We start from the raw sequence: 24,701 nt of genomic DNA, 5'->3' as shown, positions 1-24,701 counted from the left end.
TCATATTTCACACGATGCTAAACTGTGTATGACATCTACTGCAACAGCACGGCTTCAAAAGAACAGGAAATGCTCCACAGGGGTAAGCATTTGTCTTTATCTTACATATAAAGGGCCTTGTTGTTGAGGTTTGGAACTATATAAACAGCACTAAATTGAACGGGATTGAGCAATTCCATCCCAGAATTCATAGCAATGCACCATTGCTATGTCTGGCATGTCTGGACAATGTTATATCATGAGTAATAATTAAAAAAATCCATATACATAAAACACACACATGCATATTTTAGACCTTCTTCAGAATACTGTATATACTATGGGCACAAGTCTCCATAATGGTGTTGATCCATAATCCTTCCCTTATTATTTATTATTAGAGGTACAATAATAAAGCAATGAGGGGAAAAAAGTAATAAATATGAAACAATGTATTTATGATGACTCCATTTGTTTCACCATACACTCTGTGCAGGGGAAAGCTTATTACATTTTTTAACTGTAGAGATACAATAATTTTACTGCTGTAAAATCAGCATTTTGTCTTATTTAAAATATAAATCTAATATAATCTGTTTCTTAATGTATGAAAAGTGTGTGTTTTTTAAATATTATAATTATAATAATCCATAATTATGTGGACATGAATATTAGATAGTTTTTAGTAAAATATAATCCCCCCCGAAAGGCAGGAAAAGCTCTGTAACTTACTTTAAAACTAAATATGTTCCCTAAAACGGTGGACAGAGCTACAGACCCACGACAGCCTTACCCAGTTAGTTAGCAGCTACTAGTGCAGTTAATGTTTGTCGCGCTGTTGCGCACACAGCAGGCTCGTTTGTTTCAACTCGCCAGTTGCCACAAGACAACTTACCAACGTGTCCATAATAAGCTAATACTCCTGTGTGCTATAGACTACAGTGTACGCTGTACACCTACTTACTGGTTTTGTGGCATCAGTCTGTCTCTGAGTTCATTTGTGTTTCTCCTACAGCCCCGGACCGCAAAAAATGCGCGTGCTCTTTGCGAGCTCGTTCCCGGCTCGTAACCAGCGCGTGTGACTGATGCAAGCCAGATCCTTTTATTTAGTAAAAATGTGATTAATTGTTAAATAGTATTGTTGAGTGGCACAGACAGGACTCGCACACATACATTTAAAAAAAAAAAAAAAAAAAAAAAAAGTTGCTTCAACAGAAGGGCACTTTGGGCACCCAAACATCAGGAAAGGGTCGGGTGCTCAAGCCCCCCCCCCCCCCCTCCCTCGCACGTGCCTGCAGAGAAGATATAACTCAAGCAAAAGTTGCTCAGTCTCTGCGCACTACTGAGATATGACATTTCAGCTCTATTGTCGAAGGTATAAGAATAACAATAATAATATTAACAATACAATATGACTGACCCACCATGATTCCTTTTCTTAAAACAAAAATGTTTTACCGCCTGTTCTGGCTTATATGACGCGCTAATACCCCCCTCCCCACCCCCTCCAAAAAATGTGTTTAATAACTTTGTTATGACTGGTCAGTGGTATGTTGTTTGGGTGCATCTCTTTCTCGGAGATGAAAGCGTGCGTCAGAGTGCGTCAGGGATCGCAGCAATTAAGCTGTAAGGTTAAAAATAGGCATCTGTGACTTTTAGTTCAGTCCAAACAAACAATTATAAAAGCTTAGAATTTAGATGATCGTGTAAAGTTTCACAGATCAAACTCTTTGGAAATGCACTGTCGGACATTAAGAGCAGTAGTTGTGGAACAGCCCAAATACTCGGTGCGGTGAATGTCTGCTGGAGGATCAGCGCCACTTTGGCGCAATTTACTGTTTGTCTTCTTCCTACTGGTCTCTTCAGGTGAGGTTTATCTGATTAATTAAAACAAGCAGTTTTTCGCTCAGTGATGTAGAGGAGGAGAGTATAACCTCTCGACTAGGTTTGAATGTTTATGTTGACATTTAACTAACGTGGTTAAAATTCGGCTGAACGTCGTAGTCTTACACATTGGTGCTCTTGGAGCTCGTGAAGCAAGTTTAAGCCTTTTCTTCACACACGCGCACACATCCGCTGTTTTTTTAAGAGTTTTATTCGTAAAATCACCCGCTGTGCTCCAGTTTCTGATGGTCAGATTATCATATCGATAAACTCTTTGTTACCGTATTGATTTGATGAACCACGTCCACCAAGGACGGCCACAGCAAGAAAAACAGTAAAAGCACATTTTTGTTGTTGTTATTATTATTATTATTCATTTTGAGGAAAAAATAGTCACCGTGTTAAAGTATATGGACATTGAAGAAAAAGTGCAGAAAGTTGCATCTGGTCAGAAGAAAGAAAAACACAAACGTGAAGGAGTTGGTAGGATTTGTCTTCAGATTTATTCTTCGTTTTTTTTCTGCTCTTTTTCATGTGTTTGTATAATTTAAACTGTGTTGCCACAGCTTCTCTCCTACAAACTCTGCAGTATTGTCAGTATTTTCATTCACAGTTATCACGGACATCTCGTAGTTCTCTCTGTCACCACCTTAGTGGGTGGAGTCCACACTGTCTGCGCAGTCACGTCACAAAACACAAAACACAGCAGAGCAAGGTAGCAAAGTGGTCACACGGGTTGTGAGCGGAGTGCTGTTTGCACAGACGTGTCTATTTTGTGATGTAACAAGAAACATGAACCTTGATAATCAGTCCTGTCACACTGGTACTGATCATATACCAGTATCAGTGTTGGTATCTTACCAACATTCTTACAGCAAAGCTTTTGTTCCTCATTTACTTCTTTCTCATGATAACAGAAAGGGCAGCAAAATATGTTTGCTCACAAAAATGGTGAAATAAAAACACACAGTTAACTTTTTGCACATCATTTGTTAGAAAAGTCATTCTTACATATCCACCGAATTTAAATTCCTCATGTTGCAGTTCAGCAGAGCTTATTAGTCTCTGAACCTCTCACTGATGGGATGCTGTATAGGTGAACAGTTGTAGGGGAGACCGGGGATAGTTGTAACGTGGGTCAGTTGTAACACTTCCAATTTCTCCAGTCAGGGCTAAGTTTCAAATGATGTGACTCATCCTGTGCATGCCCAATTCAGTTCTGCTATCACATGTGAAAAATCAGCACATTTTGTCAAACACAGACAATTTAACACGAAAAAAAGTAATTTGTATGCCAAAAAGTAAGTTTTTCTACTTTATTTCAATTTCTAATAGCATTATCTGCTTTGCAGTTAAACTCATCAAACCTAAATTATGTTATTTGTATGTCTATGGGGATATATTCTGTGTAGGTCTTTAGTGCTAATGTTTTAGCCGTTGGCTGTAATGTTAGCTAGTTCATGGCTATAGGAGTCTGGGTCAGTTGTAACAATAATGCAGATGTTACAACTTACCACACTATTACTTTAACTTATATTAAACAAGTTGAGGCAACGACATCAGCAGAGAGAGGTTCACTGGTCGCTTTTGTATATGCGGTTAATGCCATTGGCAACACAATTCCTCCACTGTTTGTGTTCCCACACATACATTATGCAGACCACTGTGTCAGAGATGGACCAGTAGGAAGTACTGGTAGTGGAAATAAATCAGGATGGGTGAAAGAAACAGATTTCCTCATCTTTCTGAAGCACTTTGCAAACCACACCAAGGTAAGCCATGATAAAAAGTAATGGAATTGCGATGCTGGTGAACAACTACATTTTTTCAGCTTCATTGTTATGTTCATTGGTGCAAGAGTTGTAGGTTATAATGCCCACTGAGCCAATGAGGCCAAACTCAAGGAAGACCAACCAAAATTAATGAAATATTCAGTTGCAGAAAATTCCATAACTTGTCTTTTTTGGGGGGTTGGAATATGTTCAAAAACTAGATTTCTGCATTCTGTCACACACACACACACACACACACACACACACACACACACACACACACACACACACACAGTTACATAAATGACTCTAAGTGCATTCATGTGTTGAATAAACAAAGATTACATGTTAATGTTTTGTTAGTACCCTTTTTTCATTGTGTTACATTTCACCCCAGGATATGTTACAACTAACCCAGACTATGGGGTTAATTGTAACATTTCACTCTTTGTGTTTGAGACTATACCATGCAATGGGTGATTGTGCTGCAGAGAAAAAAGCTGCACTATTTAATAGCCGAGACATGTAAATACTTTGCATTACATTTTGAATCCACTACCTTAAAAGAGCTCCAATTTACAGACAGAAATGTCAAAAATGTTACAACTATCCCCGGTCTCCCCTACTTTCCTCCCTTTAACCTCTCTGCTCTGTGTTGTTTCCAGTTTCAGACCAAAAACACATCACAGCTGAGTGTGGACACAGCGTGACACTGCCATGTCGAGCTCCAAATGACGACATAACCATCACAGCTGTAGAGTGGACTAGAACTGATCTGAAGAACGAATATGTTTTTTTTTACCGCAACAAAGGTTTTGATCCTGCCAACCAGCATCCATCTTTTAAGAATCGGGTGGATCTGCAGGACAGACAGATGAAGGATGGAGACGCGTCCTTGATTCTGAAGGATGTGACGACTGCTGATAATGGCACATACGAGTGTCGAGTTGCCCAGAGAAAAACAAACGAAGAAATAGCAACTTTGAACCTCATCAGCATCATCTACCTTCATGTTGATCCTCCAGGTGAGTGAGTAGAGTTGAGTGTGTGTGTGATCAGAGGTGAAGCTGCTTCCTGGTTGTTGATGTTTGTTTCTAAAGATGTTGTTGATGAGACTTTGTAGAAAGCAGCTGGTCTGAGTGATGTGATCAGAGTGCAGTAGATAATGTCTGACAGCAGTTTGAAGAGGAAATGGATTCTGTTCTGTTCTTCACTCATCACCTACCTGACAGCTGACACCTCACACCTGTTTCTCACCTGCAGGTCAAGAAGGAGACACAGAGGATGGATCAGTTGGACTAAAAGTTGGTCTGTCAGTTTTGGGGGTGATTTTAGCTTCTGCAGCTCTTATATCTGTTTATGTTTATTCTAACAAAAGAAACAAATGAATTTGGTGTCCAGCATTTTTGTGAAAAATCTCTTTAATTAATTGGTGAAAAAGGGAACATATACATAAAAAATGTTTTCATGTTTGCACATTAAGGGGATATGTTATTTTTCATTAAACACATGTAAGCTATAACAGTACAGTTACAGCTGTTGTTTTTGTCTTTGTGTTTGTAGAAGGTTTAGATTCATGTCTGTAGCAAATAAAATTAGTTGGTTTCAGGAACACATTTTATTTCAGTACTGTGGAAATTATATTACTGTAAACATATTGTTATATCTTATATATATCTGAGGTACTTGGGTATATGGACAGATGACACGTTTCTTTTTCTCTAACAAAATCTTTTTGGGAATCTTAAATCTTGCTTTACGTGGAGATATCATCTGAATTTCAGGAGCGGGACCTCATTCACGCCCCTTCCAGCCGTCATTCACTTCTTGCTAGTACATGATCTGCCTGACCCGGGAGTCGCTTCCAGTCCCCTTCGAGGCCTTCCCCAAACCGCAGCACCAGTTCATAGTTTCATATGGTCCCAGCTAGTGAATTTTTACTATATGATAATGGATTGATTGTGTGACTATTTGTATGTTGCGGCTTGATTCAGCGTTGCATGCTATGTTTAAAAAGACACCATTGAATTCTTTATGATTTGGTGGGTTGGCCGTCACTGACCACTCACAGAAAGCAGATTTGGGATATTTTTCTCAATAAAGTGACACCAGGTAAACTCCCAGTTCACCTTTGTACCCTTCTGTGCACTGCTGCCAATAGTTAAAGTTAATCAGCCACTCTGAATGAGGGACCTACAGTAAATCTGTCAAAAACAGCATTTTCTTACTATGTACGTTGGATATGGAATCATTTACAGACTCTGATCTATGGAGGCTTTACGTGCATCACAAGTAAAGTGACAGTAAAGAAGATCTGTGGGTGGTGTACTTGGGGTCACATGTTTTTGTATATTAAACCTGTTATATTTTATTATTATATTTTATTGCTGTTATATTTTTTGTTGTATTTGTTGCATTTCTTTTCTTTATGATTTTTTATTAACTTTTTGTGGGTTCTGCTTTGATCAGGTAATCTTGATCTCAGTGGTACTTTCTGGTCAATGGTAATGACAATAATGATGTGAGTACTCATCTATGAGGATGCTGTTGTGTCCATGTCTTCTGTACCAGTGTGTACTTCTTGTATGACAAGATATCTGCACTTGATCAGTAGCGTGTGTGTTCTACAGCTGCATGTATCGGCAGCAGGGAAAGTTTTGAAATTCAGAAAATTTCCACTCCTCCCTGATGTGTTTAAAACACAATGTCCATCTAATGATTTAAAACAGTTTTGAATGCATTTTTTAGTGATGGGGAGAAATAAGCAGGGTTCAATAGCTCCATAATGTTTGTGTAAGACATGACGGATCACTAGTTTAATATTGGGATGAGACACAAGTCCCTGGAAGGGTTGCATCAAGAAGGGAATCGGGTATAAGATTTGTGCCGAATCAAATGCTGTGACTTCTTGTAAATAAGCAAGCAGCTAAAAATAAAGTCACAATAAGCCGGGGGTTTCTGTTTGCACGTGTAAAAGCTATTTTTATCACAAACATTCTGATCTGGTAAACAAGTTGATTCAGGTATGTAGTGTGAACCACCCTCTTTCATAACCTCAGCAGTTCAAACAGCTTTCCGAACATGTCGAGACAAGTTTCTGAAGGAGGAATGTTCGCTGTGTGTAGATCAACAAGAAGGTGGTTATAGATCATGTGACAGTAAGTCACACGAAAAGTTACGCTTTCCCATATGAGTCATCACTTCTAAGTAACCTAACAATGAGCAAATTTCCAAATATTTGACTTTTATTTAATTTTTTTGTCATTGGTTGTTATTTATTTACATTTTCGTGCATGTTTTAAAACACTGCTTAAAAATAAAAAAAATGTTTTAATGATTATACATGTTTCTGATAATATTATGTCGTCATTTATATAGTGTTTAGATGAATCTCGAGGCTGTATTAACCCTGAAGGCTGAGTGTTTCTGGGGCTGAGATCACCTGTAACCATAACTGTAAAGAAGCTTTACTAAAAGATCAGTTATTAGGATAAATATGTGTTAACAGCATGATCCTAAAATTCACTCAGAATACTCATATCACTCTCACACGCACAAAAATGTATAAAGCCAAGCATGCTAAATAATTAGTCAAATAGAGAGTGAGGATAGAGCGAGCTCAAACTTTCTAATTTCTTTGACACCAAAGGATTGAGCAAACGTACTAGTAAATAAATAACAATAAAAAAGCTGTTAATTTTTCAGCTTGTAGCAAATATCTTTTTATTTTCTCCCACTCTCTCACCTCTACCTTGGATAACTTCACCTATTGAAAAGGAGTGCACAAGTGTTGTCACCAGTGTTGGTCAAGTTACTTAAAAAAAGTAATCAGTAACTAATTACTGATTACTTTTTAAAAACACGATTTGCAACCTGAATAGGTGATAAAGCGATAGATCTTTCCGCCCAATTCTACTTTTTCTGTATAATCCATCATACAAAATGTAATCAAATGGAAAAGTATCTTTTTAAAACTTGTTTTATTAGTTTTAATCTTTTAACTTTATGCATCAAGCAAAAATTTAATTATATGCAACATTCTCTGACTGGAAGAAATTTGTTTAACATTTAAACCTATTTTCTGCACATTCCAGCACATAAAATAATTTTTTTGTGTGTGTTTACACTCACTCTTTCAAATAGATGCAAGTAAAACACAGCAGAAAATAAATAAAATTAAGACTAGTGGTCCTTTTGCTCTATTTTCACCTGTAAAGCAGGAGTGGCGTAGGCGGAGGTGTGCTCTGGTGCAGGTGTGCCGCAGCGGTCAGTTGAAGAATCCGCGAGTTTCTCTGTGAATTTCCCATTACGTCGTAGCGCACTCGGCGCTTGCTTGGAAGTTTAGGGGTTTTTTTCGCTGTCAAAAGAAGTTTTCTTCCCACGCACAACGGACACTAATGTTTTTGTCACTTTTTATGGAATTAAACTCAAAGTAAGGTCAGTACTTCCACGCTTTAAACGCTGCACGCTCATACTCTCTATATTATCCACTGTTGATCTGCACACAGCTGTTGTCACGAACGTCGCACTTGTTTACGTAACTGTCATGAGACATTCTCGCAAAAAAATCACGGTTTTAGTAACGCAGTAACGCAGCGTTCCTACGGGAAAGTAACGGTAATCTAATTACCGTTTTTGCAATAGTAATCCCTTACTTTACTCGTTACTTGAAAAAAGTAATCAGATTACAGTAACGCATTACAAGTAACGCGTTACTGCCCATCTCTGGTCGTCACATACACTGAACAATGCGTGTCAATGGCAGACATACCTGCATGCCATGGAGGCTGCAGGGAGCAGTCCATGGCCAAGAGAGTCACATCTGATTAATGGAATCTAAAATGTCTGTAAGCTCAGATGAAGTTCACCTTTCACAGCGAGCCACAGTGACCCTCACTAGATCCCAGTGCTCCCAATGCTCAGTCCACCCTGACTGTATTTGTGGCATAACGTTTAAACACCCGAGTAAACACTTGTTGAAAATTTGACCAGTCAGAACACCAATACTGTCGCATAATAACCTCACAAGGTGTGAATCACAGACTGTTTGTCTCACTGATGGTTGTTATTACATCAGCCAGGTCTCATTTATGGAGAATGTTACTCTTACTGGAAAGTGTGACACTAAATGAGTGGTATACACACAGACACCCTGTAAAAACTGCTATTTGGTTCTAATATGCACAAACTCAGCTGAATATGTTTGTGTTCTGACATTAATTTGTTGCTTGTTTTAGCTTATTTTATTTAAATTTGTTACTTGAACACTGACAGTATGCATTAAAAATACCAACCATGTGATCTATTTTTCTACATCACATGATTAACAAAAGAAAAACACCTTAAGTCATGACTCTAGCTTCCTTAAATGTGCACGTTTACTTGCTTCTTCCTGGTTGATGTCACCAGGTTTTATCTTTTCTTTCTCTCTGCTTCAGTTTCTGTCTCTCCTCTCTTCTATCTGTGATCACTTGATGTTGTTTGTTCTCTTGGATTCCCGCCCATGGCTTTATGCACCTAAGGAAATCCCCGACTGGTCATTGATGATCTCATCAGCATTGAAGAAATTCAGTCAGAGGCTGATTGGGACCCACACCCAGTTTCACACCTTGGCTCAGGCGATTAGAGGATCATCAGGGGGTCCTTTTGTCCCTCTGTGGGGGGATACTTCCACTAGGTTTAAATCTGGGACTCTCCACCATTTGACCTTAGAACTGAAGAAGCTTCTCGGATGAGAGGTGAAACGTCTTCAAGCAACTTAAAGATGTCCAGACGCTTTTCTTTGCAAGCTCCTTTGACTACGATGACCTGGATGACTGAGAACCTTCACAGAAACATTGTTAAAGATTAAGCAGCATCTTCAAACAAAACACATGAACACACACTGAAGTTCACAGAGCCACTGACAAACAGAACAAAACAGGAGGTTTGACAGAGATGAAACAGATTTTACACGTTTGAAGTCTGCAGCTCATTCTCTACTGCGTGTCCAGACTGGTATGGCCCTGTTTGTCTTTTGTAGATCAAAAACCCAACAACAACAACAACAGCAGCAACAAGGAGCACAACTGAAACTGGCAGACCAACTATCAGTCCAACAGATCCATCCTCTGTGGCTCCTCCTGTCTGACCTGCAGGTGAGAAACAGGTGTGAGGTGTCAGCTGTCAGGTAGGTGATGAGTGAAGAACAGAACAGAATCCATTTCCTCTTCAAACTGCTGTCAGACATTATCTACTGCACTCTGATCACATCACTCAGACCAGCTGCTTTCTACAAAGTCTCATCAACAACATCTTTAGAAACAAACATCAACAACCAGGAAGCAGCTTCACCTCTGATATCACACACACTCAACTCTACTCACTCACCTGGAGGAACAACAACACTCAAGTTTACTGTGCTCAAGAGCTTCACATCAATGTTGTATCCAGCATGACATTCATATGTTCCCCTGTCATTCATGGTGACGTTTTGGAGAATCACTGAAAGATTTCCTGTCTTCTTCCACTCCGGATCTTTCAGTGTCACTCGACCTTTAAGAAATCCATGCTGGTAGTCATCATGAATGTGGTCATGTCTAAGGTAAAAGACATGGTGCAACTGCAGGCTTTTTCCACTTTAACATTATGATGGCTGCATCTTTGGGACCATAGCACTCCAGAGTGGCATCTTCTCCGAGGGTGACTGATACTTTTCTTTGATCTGAAAAAAAAGAAAAGAAACCACTACAGTTTTCAATAATCAAACAGCTAAATCAATAAAGTTGATATATCACAGACCACAGACACGGACAGAAAACAAAAGGTCTGTGTGAATTCAAAAAGTTTAACTATTTAAATCCAGGCAATTTCAAACATCCAGGCTATCAAATCATTAACTTCAAAGTGCTTTAAATGAAGTCAGATGAATCCTGACTTTATAGACTTTTTTTAAAGTCTGTAACCAAGGATGATGCATTTTGTAGGTGGAGTAAAACGGGTTAAAAAACCTTCATATAGCTTGTGTGACAAAGACAAACATACCTCTGTGTGTACTTCACAGGACTTTTATATATTTCCTGTATGAGTGTTGATTGATTTTTTTATATAGCAGTCTGATGTACTCACTACCTGTTGCTTGAGGTTATAACCTGCAGCAGTCAAAGACATGGTCTGTGACAAACATGTCAAAATATAAACTGACTCTCTGCAGGGAATTGTGATAGCAATATGTATGCCAGCTCCTGATTCATTCATTTCTACGCCTCCACTAGATCCCCAATGATCCACTAGATGGCGTAAATGTGAACCTAACTGGTCACACACGACCACAGGGCTGTACTACAAAGCAGGATTTTGTCTCATGCAGGGTGAATCCTTGGTTTTCTTAACTATGAAGACAGGGTGACTGGCGTAAATCACCATGGTAACTTATTTACTTGATTAACTCAATTGTATTTTTTAAATAGCATCTGGTGTCCTTGTGTGATGAGCTTCAGTAAGCTAGATTCTTAGACACAATTTCCTGTTTGTTTGTTTGTTTTTTTAAATTTCATGGTATTGCTCTATAAGTATTAATCGTAGTGGGGTGTGGTTAGTTACTCTGCTGCAGGGGACGGGTGGAGCACAAACATGCCTGAGTAGCCACCGAAAGCATAGAGGAGGGAGAAGCAGGAGCAGCAATAGGAAGCCACTGCTAAGAGATGAGGAGCTGAAAAGCTGCTCCTGAAAGCACAAACTTGTTGAAAAAGCGCACTGAAAGTAAAGAGTTTGCAATCACACTGCAGCGTGTGGGTCATTTATATATAAAACTAAGATAGTTTTATGGTATTTTAATATTAAACAAATAAAATACTATTATACTTTATTATAACTCAGACTCTCCTATGTCTTAATGACAAAGTTTTGATATTGATAAGTCGATAAATTGATAAAGTCAACATCGGTAAATGTTAACTCACACAATCGCCAATTTTGCCGGCTTTTCTCCCTGCATTCAAAAAGCCTAAACTTTATTAATAATGCAGCTCTTTTCCAAGATTACTGACTAAAACATTTGAATCCCACATGTTCATACATCACTTTTAACACTGCTACACTGCTTTTCCTCTCACACCGCAGGTTTATCTACAGCAGTTGTGTTACTTGTATTTTGAGTGTAACCCCTTCATGTCATGGTCCTGGGTTGGTGACCCAGCGCTTTAAGTTGATTATTGTCATTTTTCTAGTTTATTCTGATTTCGTATTTGTTCTTAGGGGTTGAGTTGTGTGTTTCTATCATCCCTACCTGTATCTCTCCTAAGCGTTCTGTTCCTGTCCCCAGTTGGTTGTGTAAAACAGTCTGTGTGTTTCCTGTTTTACTTTGTAGGTTTGTGTCTCGTTATGTCCATTAGTTCCAGCTGTGTCCCTCCTGTGTGTGATTACCTGATTACCTTGTGTGTGTATATTTAGTGGGTGTCGGTCTGTGTTTGTTGTCGGCTTGTCTGTGTTTCATGGTGTCCTGTTCCTCGTCTGCGTCTCTCTGCCTCCCACCCCATTCGTATGATCTCAGGTTTGTTATTTAGCTATCCCAGTTTAGGTTTGTTCTGTAAATTCTCTTCCCTCACTGCCTGTTTTTGCCACTCCACCACCTGTAAATAAACCTCACTCGAATCATCAGTCACTGCCTGCATTTTGGGTCCTCCTTTCCTCCAACACCACACGGCTCACCCCGCCAGCCGTGACAGTACGAGCCGACCAAACATGGACCCAGCAGCATCCGCACCTTCCCAGGAGTTTCGGGAGGGATTGATTGACTCCGTTTCGAGGTTGGTTAACCTCTGGCTTGAACACGAGGGAGAGGAATTTCACCGCGCTGTAGAAGCCAGGCTACAGCAGCTGATTTCTGCTCACCCCTGGCTACTGGACTCTCTTCACCCGCTCGCACAGAATTTCTGCAGCTGGACTTTCGCGAACTTCACCTTCACCCTCCAGCCGCTACCGCTTCCCGACCCAGCCCGGTGGTGAATGTTTTGCACTGCCCGCTGGGGAATCTGCGGCCCGGCCCACCTGATGTGGAATTACCCGGCCGGTCGGAGCTATCTCCAAGAAGGAAGCGATGTTCACGCCGCCGACGCCCATCGCCACAGCCGGGCCCCGAGAGTTCTGAATTGCCGACTGTGGTGAGTGGAAAAGACACTCTGTTTCGCCAACTCCTCCGGTACAGCAAGCCATAACAGTTCAACCCATAAAGGACAGTTCAACAACTTCTTATTCTAAGCAGAGAGACAAACCCAACAGCAATTAAAACGTTCCTCAAGAGCTGGCCAGTTCTGAGACTGAGATGCACTCCAGGGCCTCCCCAGAGGCTGGGTTTCAGCCCCCAGCAGACTCTGGACCCCTGGAGGTAAAGAAGCCAGCTGAGGACTGCACCCAGCTGTCGCTGCCTGAGCTGAGTCAATGCTCGGTGCAGCTGCAGTCTGCTTTGTGTTTGCCAGAGGCCACCGTGCCTGCTGGTTCTGATTTGTTCCTGCCAGAGGCCCGTGCGCCTGCTGGTTCTGTTCCGTGCCTGCCAGGGGCCCCTGTGCCCACTGGTCCTGAGACTGTTTTCGCTGGGGGGCCCAAGGAGCCCGTCCAGCCTTCTGCCTCGTCAGCTGGGGGGCCCGAGGAGCCCGTCCAGCTTCCTGTCTCATCCGCTGGAGGGCCCAAGGGGCCCGTCTAGCCACCTGCCTCTTCAGCTGGGGGTCCGGGAGGACCCAGCCAGCACATCCTCATGTCTGCTGACGGTTCTGGTGAGACAGTTCAGCCACCACCATCTCCAACACCTGAAACCTCCACACCATTGCCTGCAGCAGCAGCTTCGCCGCCGCCTGCAGCGCCACCGTCTCCGGCTTCCAAGCCGCCAGCTGCGGCCTCATCATCCTCACCAGCTGCAGCCTCGGAGTCTCCACCCACGCCAGCTGCAGCCTCGGAGTCTCCACCCACGCCAGCTGCAGCCTCGGAGTCTCCACCCACGCCAGCTGCAGCCTCGGAGTCTCCACCCACGCCAGCTGCAGCCTCTGTGTCTCCACCCACGCCAGCTGCAGCCTCCGTGTCTCCACCCACGCCGTCGCCTGGTCCAGCCTCTGCATCGGCTTCACCCTCGCCTGGTCCAGCCTCAGCTCCCGTCTCGCCTGGTCCAGCCTCAGCTCCCGTCTCGCCTGGTCCAGCCTCAGCTCCCGTCTCGCCTGGTCCAGCCTCAGCTCCCGTCTCGCCTGGTCCAGCCTCAGCTCCCGTCTCGCCTGGTCCAGCCTCAGCTTCCGTCTCGCCTTGTGCTGCGAAGGCCACGCAGCCTTCAGGTCCCCGGCTGCCGCCTCAACGTCGTCGGTCATCTGCCAGGCCGCATGTTGGGCATCTTCGCCACCGTGGCCGGCCTCTGGACTTGCTTTGTCGCCGTCGCTGTCGTGCGCACGGTCGGCCCCCAGAACTGCTTTCACGCCGCTGTTGCCGTCCGCACGGTCGGCCCCCAGAACTGCTTTCACGCCGCTGTTGCCGTCCGCACGGTCGGCCCCCAGAACTGCTTTCACGCCGCTGTTGCCGTCCGCACGGTCGGCCCCCAGAACTGCTTTCACGCCGCTGTTGCCGTCCGCACGGTCGGCCCCCAGAACTGTTTTTACGCCGCTGTTGCCGTCCGCACGGTCGGCCCCCAGAACTGTTTTTACGCCACTGCCTACTGCGTGGCGGGCCTCCGGACCTGCCCCACTGCCGCTGCCTTTCACGCGGTCGGCCCCCGGAACTGAACTGTTTTGGCCTCCGGCGCTGTCGGCCTCCGGGTCGGCCCCCTGAACTTGTCCGTCTGGGCCTTTTTGGACTCTGCAGCATATGTTTCTCTAAAAGCTTTATAAACCTTTCAGCATTCATAGTTCCTTCTAAAACATGCAAGCTGCCCATACTGTATGCATGTACGCACCTTTATACCATAAGAGATGCTGGCTTTTAAACTAAGCGCTGATAACACACTGGAAAGTCTTCCTCCGTTTTAGCACCAGGAAAGCATGATTACCAAAAATAATGTATATTTGGACCGTTATGAGCAAAGAACACTTGCCCACTATGAAACAGTCCATTTCAAATGAGTCTTTACCCACAAGACATGATGGCACTTCTGGACTATGTTTAAATATGGCTTCCTTTTTGCATCATAGAGCTTTAGTTGGCATCTGCAGGTGGCACAGTGGATTGTGTTAACCTACAGAGATTTCTGGAAGTATTCCTGGGCCATTTAGTAATGTCAGAGATACAATCAGGCAGATGAGTGATGCAGTTTGCTCTCAGGGCCCGAAGACCATGGAAATCTAATAAAGGTCTTCAGCCTAGTCGCTTACACACAACCTTATTGTGGATACCAAGATTTATCAGAAGAATTATCAGAAGAGTTGTCCAAGAACCAAGGACCACTGATGGAGAGCTACAGAAAGACCTGGAATCAGCAGATATGATTGTTTCAAAGGAAACAGTAAGAAATGCATTCAATCGCCATGGCCTGTATGCTCACCACACGAGACTCGATGGCTAAAGAAAAAGCATGTTGAAGCACATTTAAAGTTTACTGAACAACATTTAGACAAACTTGTGAATTACGGGGAGAATACAGTCTGGTCAGATGAGACCAACATTTAACTATTTGGATGCCATAATAGACAAGGTCTGGAGGTCAAAAGGCACCGAATGGCTACTGAATGGCTCATTATGTCGGTTTGTATATGTGGTAAGAGGGAAACATGAGGATGAAACCAGGAGATGTCCTTACTGAATCATCACAGCTGAGCAGGTGATGGAGAAACAGGTTTACCTTTTAGGTGACATGAATGAGTTGAAGTTATGAACTGTTTCTGAGAGACAAATAACACCAGGATCCTTTTTTTATGTAGCTGACAGCTGGTAACTGTGCAGGGTCGGGTCTAGCAAAGTTTTGCCAGGGGGCCAGGTAGGGCATTAACAGGGACAAAAGTTTTTATCTGATGTAAAATGTATAGAAATCATACATATACCAACAAGACAGTGTACATCACTGTCACAACAGCGTGTGTTTTCATTCAAATGCTTTATGGCTTTTCCTGTAATACCTGGTGGGCCGGTCTCTAGTCGAAATGCCTGGGCCGATTTCTTTGTCCCAGTCCAGCCCTGTCTGTACCTTACAGTAAAAAGTGCCTTGAGGTGACTGTTGTAGTGATTTGCAGCTTGAATACATTAGTTAATAATAATAATAATAATAATAATAATAATAATAATAATAATAATAATAGATTTATATGTCTGTGAAGGTTCTCAGTCATCCAGGTCATCGTAGTCAAAGGAGTTTGCAAAGAAAAGCGTCTGGACTTCTTTAAGTTGCTTGAAGACATTTCACCTCTCATCCGAGAAGCTTCTTCAGTTCTAAGGTCAAATGATGGGGAGTCCCAGATTTAAACCTAGTGGGAGTTTCCCCCCACAGAGGGACAAAAGGACCTCCTGATGCTCCTCTAATCGCCTGAGCCAAGGTGTGAAACGGTGTGGGTCCCAATCAGCCAGAGTTTCAGGTGAGTTCATTGTGAAACCTGGCCCCACCTTATCATGCGAATTCCTGAGGTCAGATGGCCCAGGATGTGAGTGGGCGTTAAGGCGTCTGGGGAGGGAACTCAAAACTGGATTATAGATGGCAGACAGTTGGTGTCGTAAACCACTGTCTGCCATCTATAATCCAGTTTGCTTTACAATTCGACTATTCATTCACTCTCACATTCACACACTGGTGGAGGCAAGCTACAGTTGTAGCCACAGCTGCCCTGGGGCAGACTGACAGAAGCGATGCTGCCATATCGCACCATCGGCCCCTCTGGCCAACACCAGTATGTGGTAGGGTAAAGTGTCTTGCCCAAGGATATTACTATAATAAAGGATTCGGATTCTTTCAAAGCATTAGCATCAACTATTTCAAAAGGTCAGAATGATTCAGATAACACAAGAAATACTAATAACACCATTACGTGCGAACTGTCATGAGAGTTGGTGTGTGGACAGCGTAAGGACCCTGAAAGCACAACGTGGCAAACAGAACTAAATTTAAAAAAAAAAAAAACAGCTTTATTGATTAAATGATGGGAAAAAAAGATCAATACAGATCAAATCATCTAACAGGAAAACTGACAGACAGAAACTGCAAATACAGTGAGGGGGATGTAGACAGTATATACACACAACACCCACACTCATACTAATTTGTGAGCTTAAATACATGAATATCAATGTCAACACAATGTATATGCTAGAAAAGAAATAGGATGAAGTTCACACTGTTTTGGTTGCTGTATGTTTTGTAACACTGGCATGATGTTTATGGTGAGGTTGGAGTTTAGGCTACAGTGAAACTGCATCACTCCTGTTGTTTCTGAGGTATTAACAAATGGAGCATCAGTGAGAATAAAAAAGGAAAAGAAAAAAAAACATCTGTCATAAAAAATGTTAAGAAATACATCCCCTGTAATTGATAAATATGTTCGTTTAGCATTTTTTAAATTTATAAATATATTATTTATGTGTGTAGAACATCAGAAAGTTGAAAAAAACTAGAGCTGCTCTCTCGCTCTGCCGATGGGAGGGGATGAAGCCCACCCACCAGTCTCTGTCTCTAGCTTTCTCTCATCTATGTGCCAGTAAACATTAAAGTAAAATGTTTATATATTATTTCTAGCTATTTAAATAATGTTTGTTTAATTACACTTTGAATTCCAGTGTTTCAGTGAGTGGATAGTCTATTTTGGTCTTTACAGTCCACAGCAAAAGTAATAATGAAAGAGTGCAAAATTTTGTTTCATACATTCACAGTTGTATCATAAGCATTAATTCAATAATTACAAGTCCTAAAGACTCTGGTTAATAGAAAAATGTGAATCGTTGCGACTGGCTATGCTTCGAAGCAGCAGGTAAGACACTTGCCGAAACTGCGGTAGCAACACTTCATTTAGTTGCAGTCACGTGCCCTGTGTGCTTTGAACCAGGCTTTGGAGCAGTGTTTCAAAACATCTGTGCTTCAGAAGCTTAACACAGTGTTGAAATGTCTGTTTTGTAGGCATGACAAACTAGGGAGACACAGAGGAAAAGACAGAGAGATTAACCTGGGAACAGGAAGGGAGAAAATACAGGGATAAGGTACAACAAAGGTATTCACATAGACGGAGTATAAAGGCCAGACACAGACGGGGCCAGGAATCAGAGGTAGACAAATGGACACTGACTGGTAAATGGACTGGTTCTTCAAGTCTGAGCATTTAAAATGATTTTGCACAATTTACTTCATCCATACACTTGTTAAAAATGCTTTTCCTAAGTAAGTGTATTCTATCTTACATGCACATGCTTTCATATTCATATAAAAGCAACTTGGGGTTACTATCTTGCCCCTGGATATTTGGCATGCAGGACTGCAGCAGTTGAGGATTAAACCAAAAAACGGATTAGTCCGTGACCTGGTCAACCTCCTGAGCCACAGCCACCCAAAAGACAGACTGAAGAGAAATAAACATAAACCAGAAATCAAGTACTTCTAAACGTCTTGATGCATTCTCAATCATCCAGGAAAGTAAATCTCCAAAGGTTGATTCTGTTCATCTGGACGTAGCGTTTTGTGGGAGAAATGTTTCGTCACTCATCCAAGTGACTTCTTCAGTCTCAGCTGACTGCAGGTTTCCCCAAATCTTATAAACAGTAAATTTGCATAATGACTGAAACCAGCCCAGTGAAGGAACAATGGGCTGGGAGGTCAGTTCCTTAATCTTAATTATGCAAATTCTCAAGATCATTGATCAACAACCACTGACCAGTACTTTTAAAGTTAGGACCTAAAAGGTTAAGGTCAGGAATTTCATTTTCTTTCTTGAACATGGCTAAGATTTCTTTAGAAATTGTAAGTTCTGTCTCAGCGCTGTCACTGTCATCGCTTTTTTGATATACAAATGTGACATTTTCTCCTTGGGAATTGTCATGGTGACCACCCTCCTGGATCTGCATGTCATGCAGGGTTTCTTCTTCTTCCAATTTGACCTCAGGAAGGTCAATTTTTCCATCAAAGTCCTTGTTGTAGCAAAAAGCAGCCGCAGCTTTGCAGTCACTTTGAAAAGTGTTCTCCTGCAGAAAAAAAGTGTTGACAGTATTAATACCATTAAATGTAAAATACAGAACAATGCTCGTACATCACAGACTTTGCCTTCCTCTTTTTTTAACTTGCAAGTTGAAACTCACACACAAGGACACTCGAGTGTAGATTTTTACACAAAGTGTTTTGCTGTGTAATTTTTAGTGTGTCTGTGTGTTTTCTCTTACATCTTCTATTTGTCCAGAATCACCAGCTGTTGTCTCTCTTGTACTGATTAAGAAAAAACAAAAATACAAACATGAGTAATTATCCTTTGCCACACTCAGTCATCAGATTAAACTGTGAGTAAACCTACAATGTAAACAATGGAACTTACATTCCCATCCCTTTGTAAGATGTGCCCTCCAGAAGTATAGATTCAGCTTGGTATCTGCACATTTTCCCGCTGCTTTGCAACCATCGAATCAAAACCTTAACAACAATAAAGTTAAAGTTACCACCTTTAAGCTGCATTTCTTGTATAGATGTTCACTTGAAGTTCTGCAGTTTTCATTCTCCGTTCAAAAAATGAATTATAGTAAAAACCACATGTCCTAAATTACGCTTGTCTGTTTCTGACACATATAATTCATTCAGAATATCTACAACATTTTTTTGATCTTTGATACTTTTTGTTCTCAGCTCACCTCTGGCAAAATGACCTCTCTAAGGTATAGCTGCTCCTCCACTGGCGTTGACAGAATTTTTGACAGTCTTTGGATCATTTCTTCTGTCTGGAATACCAAAAAGGACAGAAGACATGGGATAAAAGCGTAGGACACAGGTTGCATGTCTGTGGTGCACTGTCATTGTCAGCTCGAATATGCTCCCACTCCCACAGAGCTAAATGTGTTATTGGTCATGTTCAGTGTTGGGGAGTAACGGAATACATGTACCGCCGTTACGTATTTAAAATACAAAATATGAGTAACTGTATTCTGTTACAGTTACCGTTTAAAAAGGTGGTATTTAGAATACAGTTACTTTGTTGAAATAAATGGATTACACTGCGGTACTTCCCTGTTTCATATTATGGCGGGTCAGGACTGTTTGGGTTTTGTTTGACAGCTACGTTCTGTTGTTCCAGGTGGCAGCGTTACGGTTGCCATGTTTACAGGGTGACACTCTCTCTCTGCGTGTTTCCTGGGTGAGAGAGGCCTTTTTGTTGTTGTTGTGCTAAGCTAATAGGCAGAATGCTACAGGTATAGCTCTAAAGAATGTAGCATCATGGGCAGTGTAGTCCGTGCTGCAGGGAGAATGGACTGCCATACCCGTTATGTGTCTGTGAGCGAGGGAGGGAGAAAAAGGAAAAGTACGAGCTGTCATCGAGCAAAAACGGGAGCTGGAAGCATGTAAATATAATAATAACCACTGCAGCCAAGAAGAGTGCCTGACGAGCCCAGTTGTAAGTAAGCTATTAAGACTCGACTGTACACCGTGTTCGTGTTTTCCTCCAAAAACAATAAGTTCTGTTGGAGCAGCCTTTCAATGCCTCTCTCTGTCTCTGCTAGCAAAGTTGACCCAGACAACAAAGTAAAGCTAGTTTTTAGCTACGAGCCGACACAGAACCCACCGTATTAGCCAGAGGTCCCTTTACTACGGTTCGGAGCTGCGGACCTTCAGTAACAGTAATAAATCACAGCAATAGTACATTCATGTAGTTGTAAACAGCATGATAATATATTAAGCAATCCAAAGTATTCAGAATACGTTACTCTCATTGAGTAACGTAACGGAATACGTTACAGAATACATTTTGGGGCATGTATTCTGTAATGGAATACATTTTAAAAGTAACCTTCCCAACACTGGTCATGTTTCTTGCCTGCCTGATTAATGTTGTCAAGTTTGTGTCATGCCTGCGTCTTGTCATGTTTTCTTGTTTATTGTGAAAGTCCAGTTTTCATGTCTTTGTGTTTTGGTTTACATTTCCTAGTCAGCTGTTTCCTCATGTGTCTCCACTCCCCCTGATCACCTTATGTGTATGTTTAAGTCCTTTGTCTCTTACTGTTTTTTGTCAGGTTGTCTGTTATCCTCGCCACAGATTTCATAGTTCTCCCTCATTGTTTCACTGTGTTTCATAGCATTCCTACTTACTCTGTGTTCATAGTTTTTCATAGTTTTTTTCACAGAGTGTCATAGTCTTTTAGTTTACACAGTGTTCTTAGTCCCCTTAGTTTTCCCAGTTTCAGTGTGTCTCTAGTGTTGTTCTCATGCCATCAGCCACAATAAAGGCTCACTTTATTTTTGGAAACTTAGTTCTGTCTCCACCGTGTCTGCTTTTGGGTCTACCTCATCTACACACCCCGCCGTGACACAATTTACTGGTTAAGAAAATGTCCAGCAAAGTTTTTCTTGCCACCATCACCAAGTAAAAGTAAAATTTGCTTGTATAGCACAATGTATAGAACTAATGAAAGAAATGCAAAAAACAAACACAAAGTGTTTTAAAGTCATTTAAAATAAATGGTAGTAAAATGAATATAAAACTATATATTTTTGTAGTATTACCATCCCATTACTAAGCCTTAGAATGGCTTATTTCCATGTGTTATTATGCAGATGTTGCCACCCAGTTAGAGTTTTGGCTTATTAGTTATTAGTTATTTAACTACATATTCTGTTTTCTGTCGCAGCAGGGCTAGAGGCCCCAGCTGAGGGGGGCCAAATGCTGGGTAGATTTGTTGCAGATTAATAGTTGAAGGGCATGATATAAAATCTGATTTTTTAAATTTGTTTCTGTTCAGTGCACTACAATTCAGTTTTTATGCACAAAGAAACAAATCATAACAACAGTTGCTTCAAGACACTTTATATTTTTTAATGTAAAGATCCTGAAATGTTTAGGTTATGTAAACATACTTGAGTGAAAAACTACAGATTACTATGGATGCTAAACTTAAGTTGTAAGTGTGAATAAGATCATAAACACTGAATATACATACCTTTATGTCACTGAATAAAGTAAAATGTTCACTGTAATGTTTGCGAAGTTCAGGATCTAATTCTCTGTGACTCCACAGATACATCCGATTGGAGAGAACAAGTCCACTCTGCAGTTTTCTTTCCAAATCCTGTAATATTAGAATATAAAATGTGATTTAAATGTATGGTAGCTGATAACATGACATACAGGTTAGTGAAGAAAAGTTAGAATGCATTAAATTACCTTAATTTCTTCATCTGAAAGGATTTCTGTAACTGTAACAGCCTCCAGCATGTCACCTCTGTTTGAGACAAAAGCATTGCCCATGAGCCTTAAATTAACCTCAATCTGTAACATTGTATTTAAATCTTTATACGGGTCAGATGTTTACCTACACTTATGGTTGTCATGGTAATTTGTGGATTCTAATGATTTTTTTTAACTGTTCTGTTTCCAGGGTAAAATAATCATACAAAATAATCTTAATGATAATACTTTATTGATCCTTAAGGAAATTATGTGGGTTACAGTTGTTTCAACAAATACAAAAATTGGGTGCACTAATTAGAATTTATTTTGGTATTTTCTTTTAGAATCAAAATCCTGACTTTATATTTGAGTACTGGAAAAATTAGTAGAGTTCTTAAGCCTAGTGACTTTGCTTGGAGCTCTTTACCCAGCTCTTTAGCATAGTCCAAAAAATTTAAGATGGCTAAGTTTGAGGATTTAGGGAGGCCATTCCAAAAGCTTAATATTAGACTGTTTTATGTATTCCAAAATGAGTTGTGATGTGTTTTTGGTATAAATGTCCTGCTGGAATACCCAATTGTGTCTAAGTTTCAACCTTCTAGCTAATTTGACGGAAAGTGGAAGAATTTAGAGGTTGTCCCTCTTCTTCATTAGTCAACCTACTTGTACCAATATACCAGGTAACAATATACCAGGGCACCTTACAGCCCCAGAGTATGATGCTATCACCACAATGCTTGACCTTTGGCATAATGTTCTTGGTTTTTGGCTTTTTAGTCCTCCAAACACATATTTTCCTAAATAGCTCAGTGTTACGGCCCTAGCAGGGACTCCGTTTTTCTCTCATCTGACCATGAAACCTTTCTCCAAGGCGTTTGTGGGTAACTGCAAATTTCAGTCAAACAGGTGTCGATTTTGGAGCAGGGGCTTCTTTCTTGGTCAGTACCCTCTCAGTTCATGGCAATATAAAACTCACTTCACTGTGGACAGTGCCACTGGTGTTCCAGCAGTTTGCGGTTCACGCAAGGCTTCAGTCTTGATTTTTCCTGGGCTGCACCCAGTTTGGGTCTTCTGGTGAATAACGTTTGCTGATGGCTGAATTAATGATCTTGGAATCTGCAGTTGTTTAGAAATGGCTTCAAAAGACCTTCGCAAGTTGTGTAAATTTACAATTCTCCTTCTTATATCTTCACTTAGACTTTCTCATTATTCAGAGTATTGGTCAGTCCAATAAGTGCTGTCAAACAAATTACTTTTGGGTCTAGAAATGAGAAGGTAATAGGCCTTAGCCACCACAAGGTAAATAGCACCATAGAACCTTGACAACCACTTGTTTAAACACTTTAGTATATGTCTATATTTGAGCCCTTATGTACAATTTTGACCCTATGCGGACCAGAGAAAATCTAAAATAAAAATTGTGCACTACATTTTTTTTTAAGTCATTCAAGATATTTGTGATGCAATCATTCCACCCTGGAAAAAGAATAGTTTAAAGAAATCATTACCGAATCACAAAATTACACAAAATTAAATGTTAATGCTTATGATGACCATATGTAAACTTACAACAACAGTATGACAGTAACTGACATTCAAATCAAGAGTTTCTTACACATTAGTTGTAAGGTTGCATCCGCAAACAAAACCCTTTGATTCCCAGTCTTTCGAGTCTCCCTCCACACCAGCACACTCAAAATGCAGACATTTTTTGCAGACAGTGCACAGTAGCCACATACATTGATTTCTGTGGTCATGAAAAACACTGTAGAAAATCAAAGTGAATTTTAAATTTCTACCATGTTTTAAAAAAAAGTAACTTTCATTCTCAAATGTTTGATACATAAAGAATGTTTAGTTGTCAGTGTTGTTATGCACACCTGGTTTTCCCAGTCACTCTCTGGAACAAGCATGCCTTTATTTGCATGGCCATGCAATGAATCCCTGAGTCTGTCTGTTCAACTCCAGCTTCTTGTACTTCCATTTCTTTCTGTCGAATCTTCAACATGTCTTCCATAGTCGGTGGGAAATCCTAAATAACAAAACCCTTAACATTATCACACAATATTTCATATACTACCAGTAAAGATTTTGTTATACTCAGATATCTATTTCTCTAACCTCAGCTTTTACAATTTTCAGCATTTGTGTAGCGTGGTGCAGACGAAGAATCCTGCACTCACTAAGGGTCAGAGCATCATCAGTGACCTTGTGATGTAGGACTTCATTTTCTGCAGCCTAGTTTGAAATAAAATTAACAATGATGACCCAACACGTAAGCAACCAATAAATCATGCAAAAGTAGCAGCTCCCAGGACAGCAAACCCACCGAACACACAAAAACACCACAATTAACGGAGTCCTCCTGCTTCCACTGTGGAGGATATTTGACTGTCCAACCTTGAAGCCCACCAGAAAACCTAAAGACGTTTCTAAAAAAGAGAGTGGCAGAAGTTCAGCACCATCAGTATCGCATTCATTTACCTGCGAACAAAAACTGTAGCACAAAATCTCCTTTTACCTGAGCAGGTCCATGTCATCATCACTGATGCTGCTGGAAGTCATCAGTGAGTCGTATATTCTAATCTGTTTGGCTTTGAAGTCAAACACCTACAAACATATATAATCTTAAATGCTCAGAAAAATATAAAAAGAGTAAATGTTATAGGCTGAAATCTCTTTCCTAAAATGTTTTGGCTCACCCAAAGGATGAAATGGTTGCCTGTCTCTGGCGAAGAATGACCCACAATTCTGGGAAGGAATATCTTTTCTGAGTCCTGTAGCA

At 41.0% G+C, this 24,701-nt stretch overlaps 2 protein-coding genes across 6 annotated transcripts in view; one reads left to right on the top strand and one right to left on the bottom strand.

The window, feature by feature from the left end:
* The first annotated feature begins 1,527 nt into the window (after positions 1–1,527).
* Positions 1,528–7,482, top strand: LOC146521559 (myelin-oligodendrocyte glycoprotein-like). Of its 2 annotated transcripts, none has more exons than XM_085155334.1 (3): positions 1,528–1,845; positions 4,301–4,660; positions 4,899–7,481. In XM_085155334.1, exons 1-3 carry the CDS (start codon positions 1,776–1,778, stop codon positions 5,021–5,023), a joined length of 555 nt encoding a protein of 184 aa, XP_085011460.1. In that variant the 5' UTR covers positions 1,528–1,775; the 3' UTR covers positions 5,024–7,481. The 2 variants fall into 2 exon arrangements, 1 of the variants encoding a protein (XP_085011460.1); XR_014873359.1 differs by having other exon boundaries at positions 1,531–1,845; positions 4,908–7,482.
* An 8,394-nt stretch (positions 7,483–15,876) lies between these two features.
* LOC146521558 (uncharacterized) overlaps positions 15,877–24,701 on the bottom strand; it is an 18,311-nt gene continuing 9,486 nt past the window's right edge. For 2 of the 4 annotated variants that reach the window (XM_085154911.1, XM_085154912.1), the window contains exons 17-28: positions 24,619–24,693; positions 24,438–24,526; positions 24,246–24,348; positions 24,038–24,154; positions 23,797–23,948; positions 23,532–23,681; positions 21,911–21,968; positions 21,687–21,815; positions 19,389–19,475; positions 19,079–19,173; positions 18,930–18,972; positions 15,877–18,734 (exon numbers count right to left, since the gene is read on the bottom strand). In XM_085154911.1, coding sequence (XP_085011037.1) covers positions 18,384–18,734; positions 18,930–18,972; positions 19,079–19,173; positions 19,389–19,475; positions 21,687–21,815; positions 21,911–21,968; positions 23,532–23,681; positions 23,797–23,948; positions 24,038–24,154; positions 24,246–24,348; positions 24,438–24,526; positions 24,619–24,693 — 1,449 coding nt within the window. In that variant the 3' untranslated portion in view covers positions 15,877–18,383. The remainder of the gene's footprint in view (positions 18,735–18,929; positions 18,973–19,078; positions 19,174–19,388; positions 19,476–21,686; positions 21,816–21,910; positions 21,969–23,531; positions 23,682–23,796; positions 23,949–24,037; positions 24,155–24,245; positions 24,349–24,437; positions 24,527–24,618; positions 24,694–24,701) is intronic. The other 2 variants (XM_085154913.1, XM_085154914.1) reach the window with 2 other exon arrangements.

Source organism: Neolamprologus multifasciatus, chromosome 3 (assembly GCF_963576455.1).
Source record: "Neolamprologus multifasciatus chromosome 3, fNeoMul1.2, whole genome shotgun sequence".
Classification (NCBI taxonomy): Eukaryota; Metazoa; Chordata; class Actinopteri; order Cichliformes; family Cichlidae; genus Neolamprologus; species Neolamprologus multifasciatus.
The sequence above is the reverse complement of the archived record's forward strand: the minus strand, read 5'-3'. Positions and strand labels throughout refer to the sequence as shown.

Bases quoted from the DNA above. Each gene is read 5' to 3' on its own strand.
- LOC146521559 (XM_085155334.1), top strand. From the start codon at position 1,776: ATGTCTGCTGGAGGATCAGCGCCACTTTGGCGCAATTTACTGTTTGTC. The intron at 1,846-4,300 runs GTGAGGTTTATC...TGTTGTTTCCAG, and splicing joins CTTCCTACTGGTCTCTTCAG to TTTCAGACCAAAAACACATC. The intron at 4,661-4,898 runs GTGAGTGAGTAG...TCTCACCTGCAG, and splicing joins CCTTCATGTTGATCCTCCAG to GTCAAGAAGGAGACACAGAG.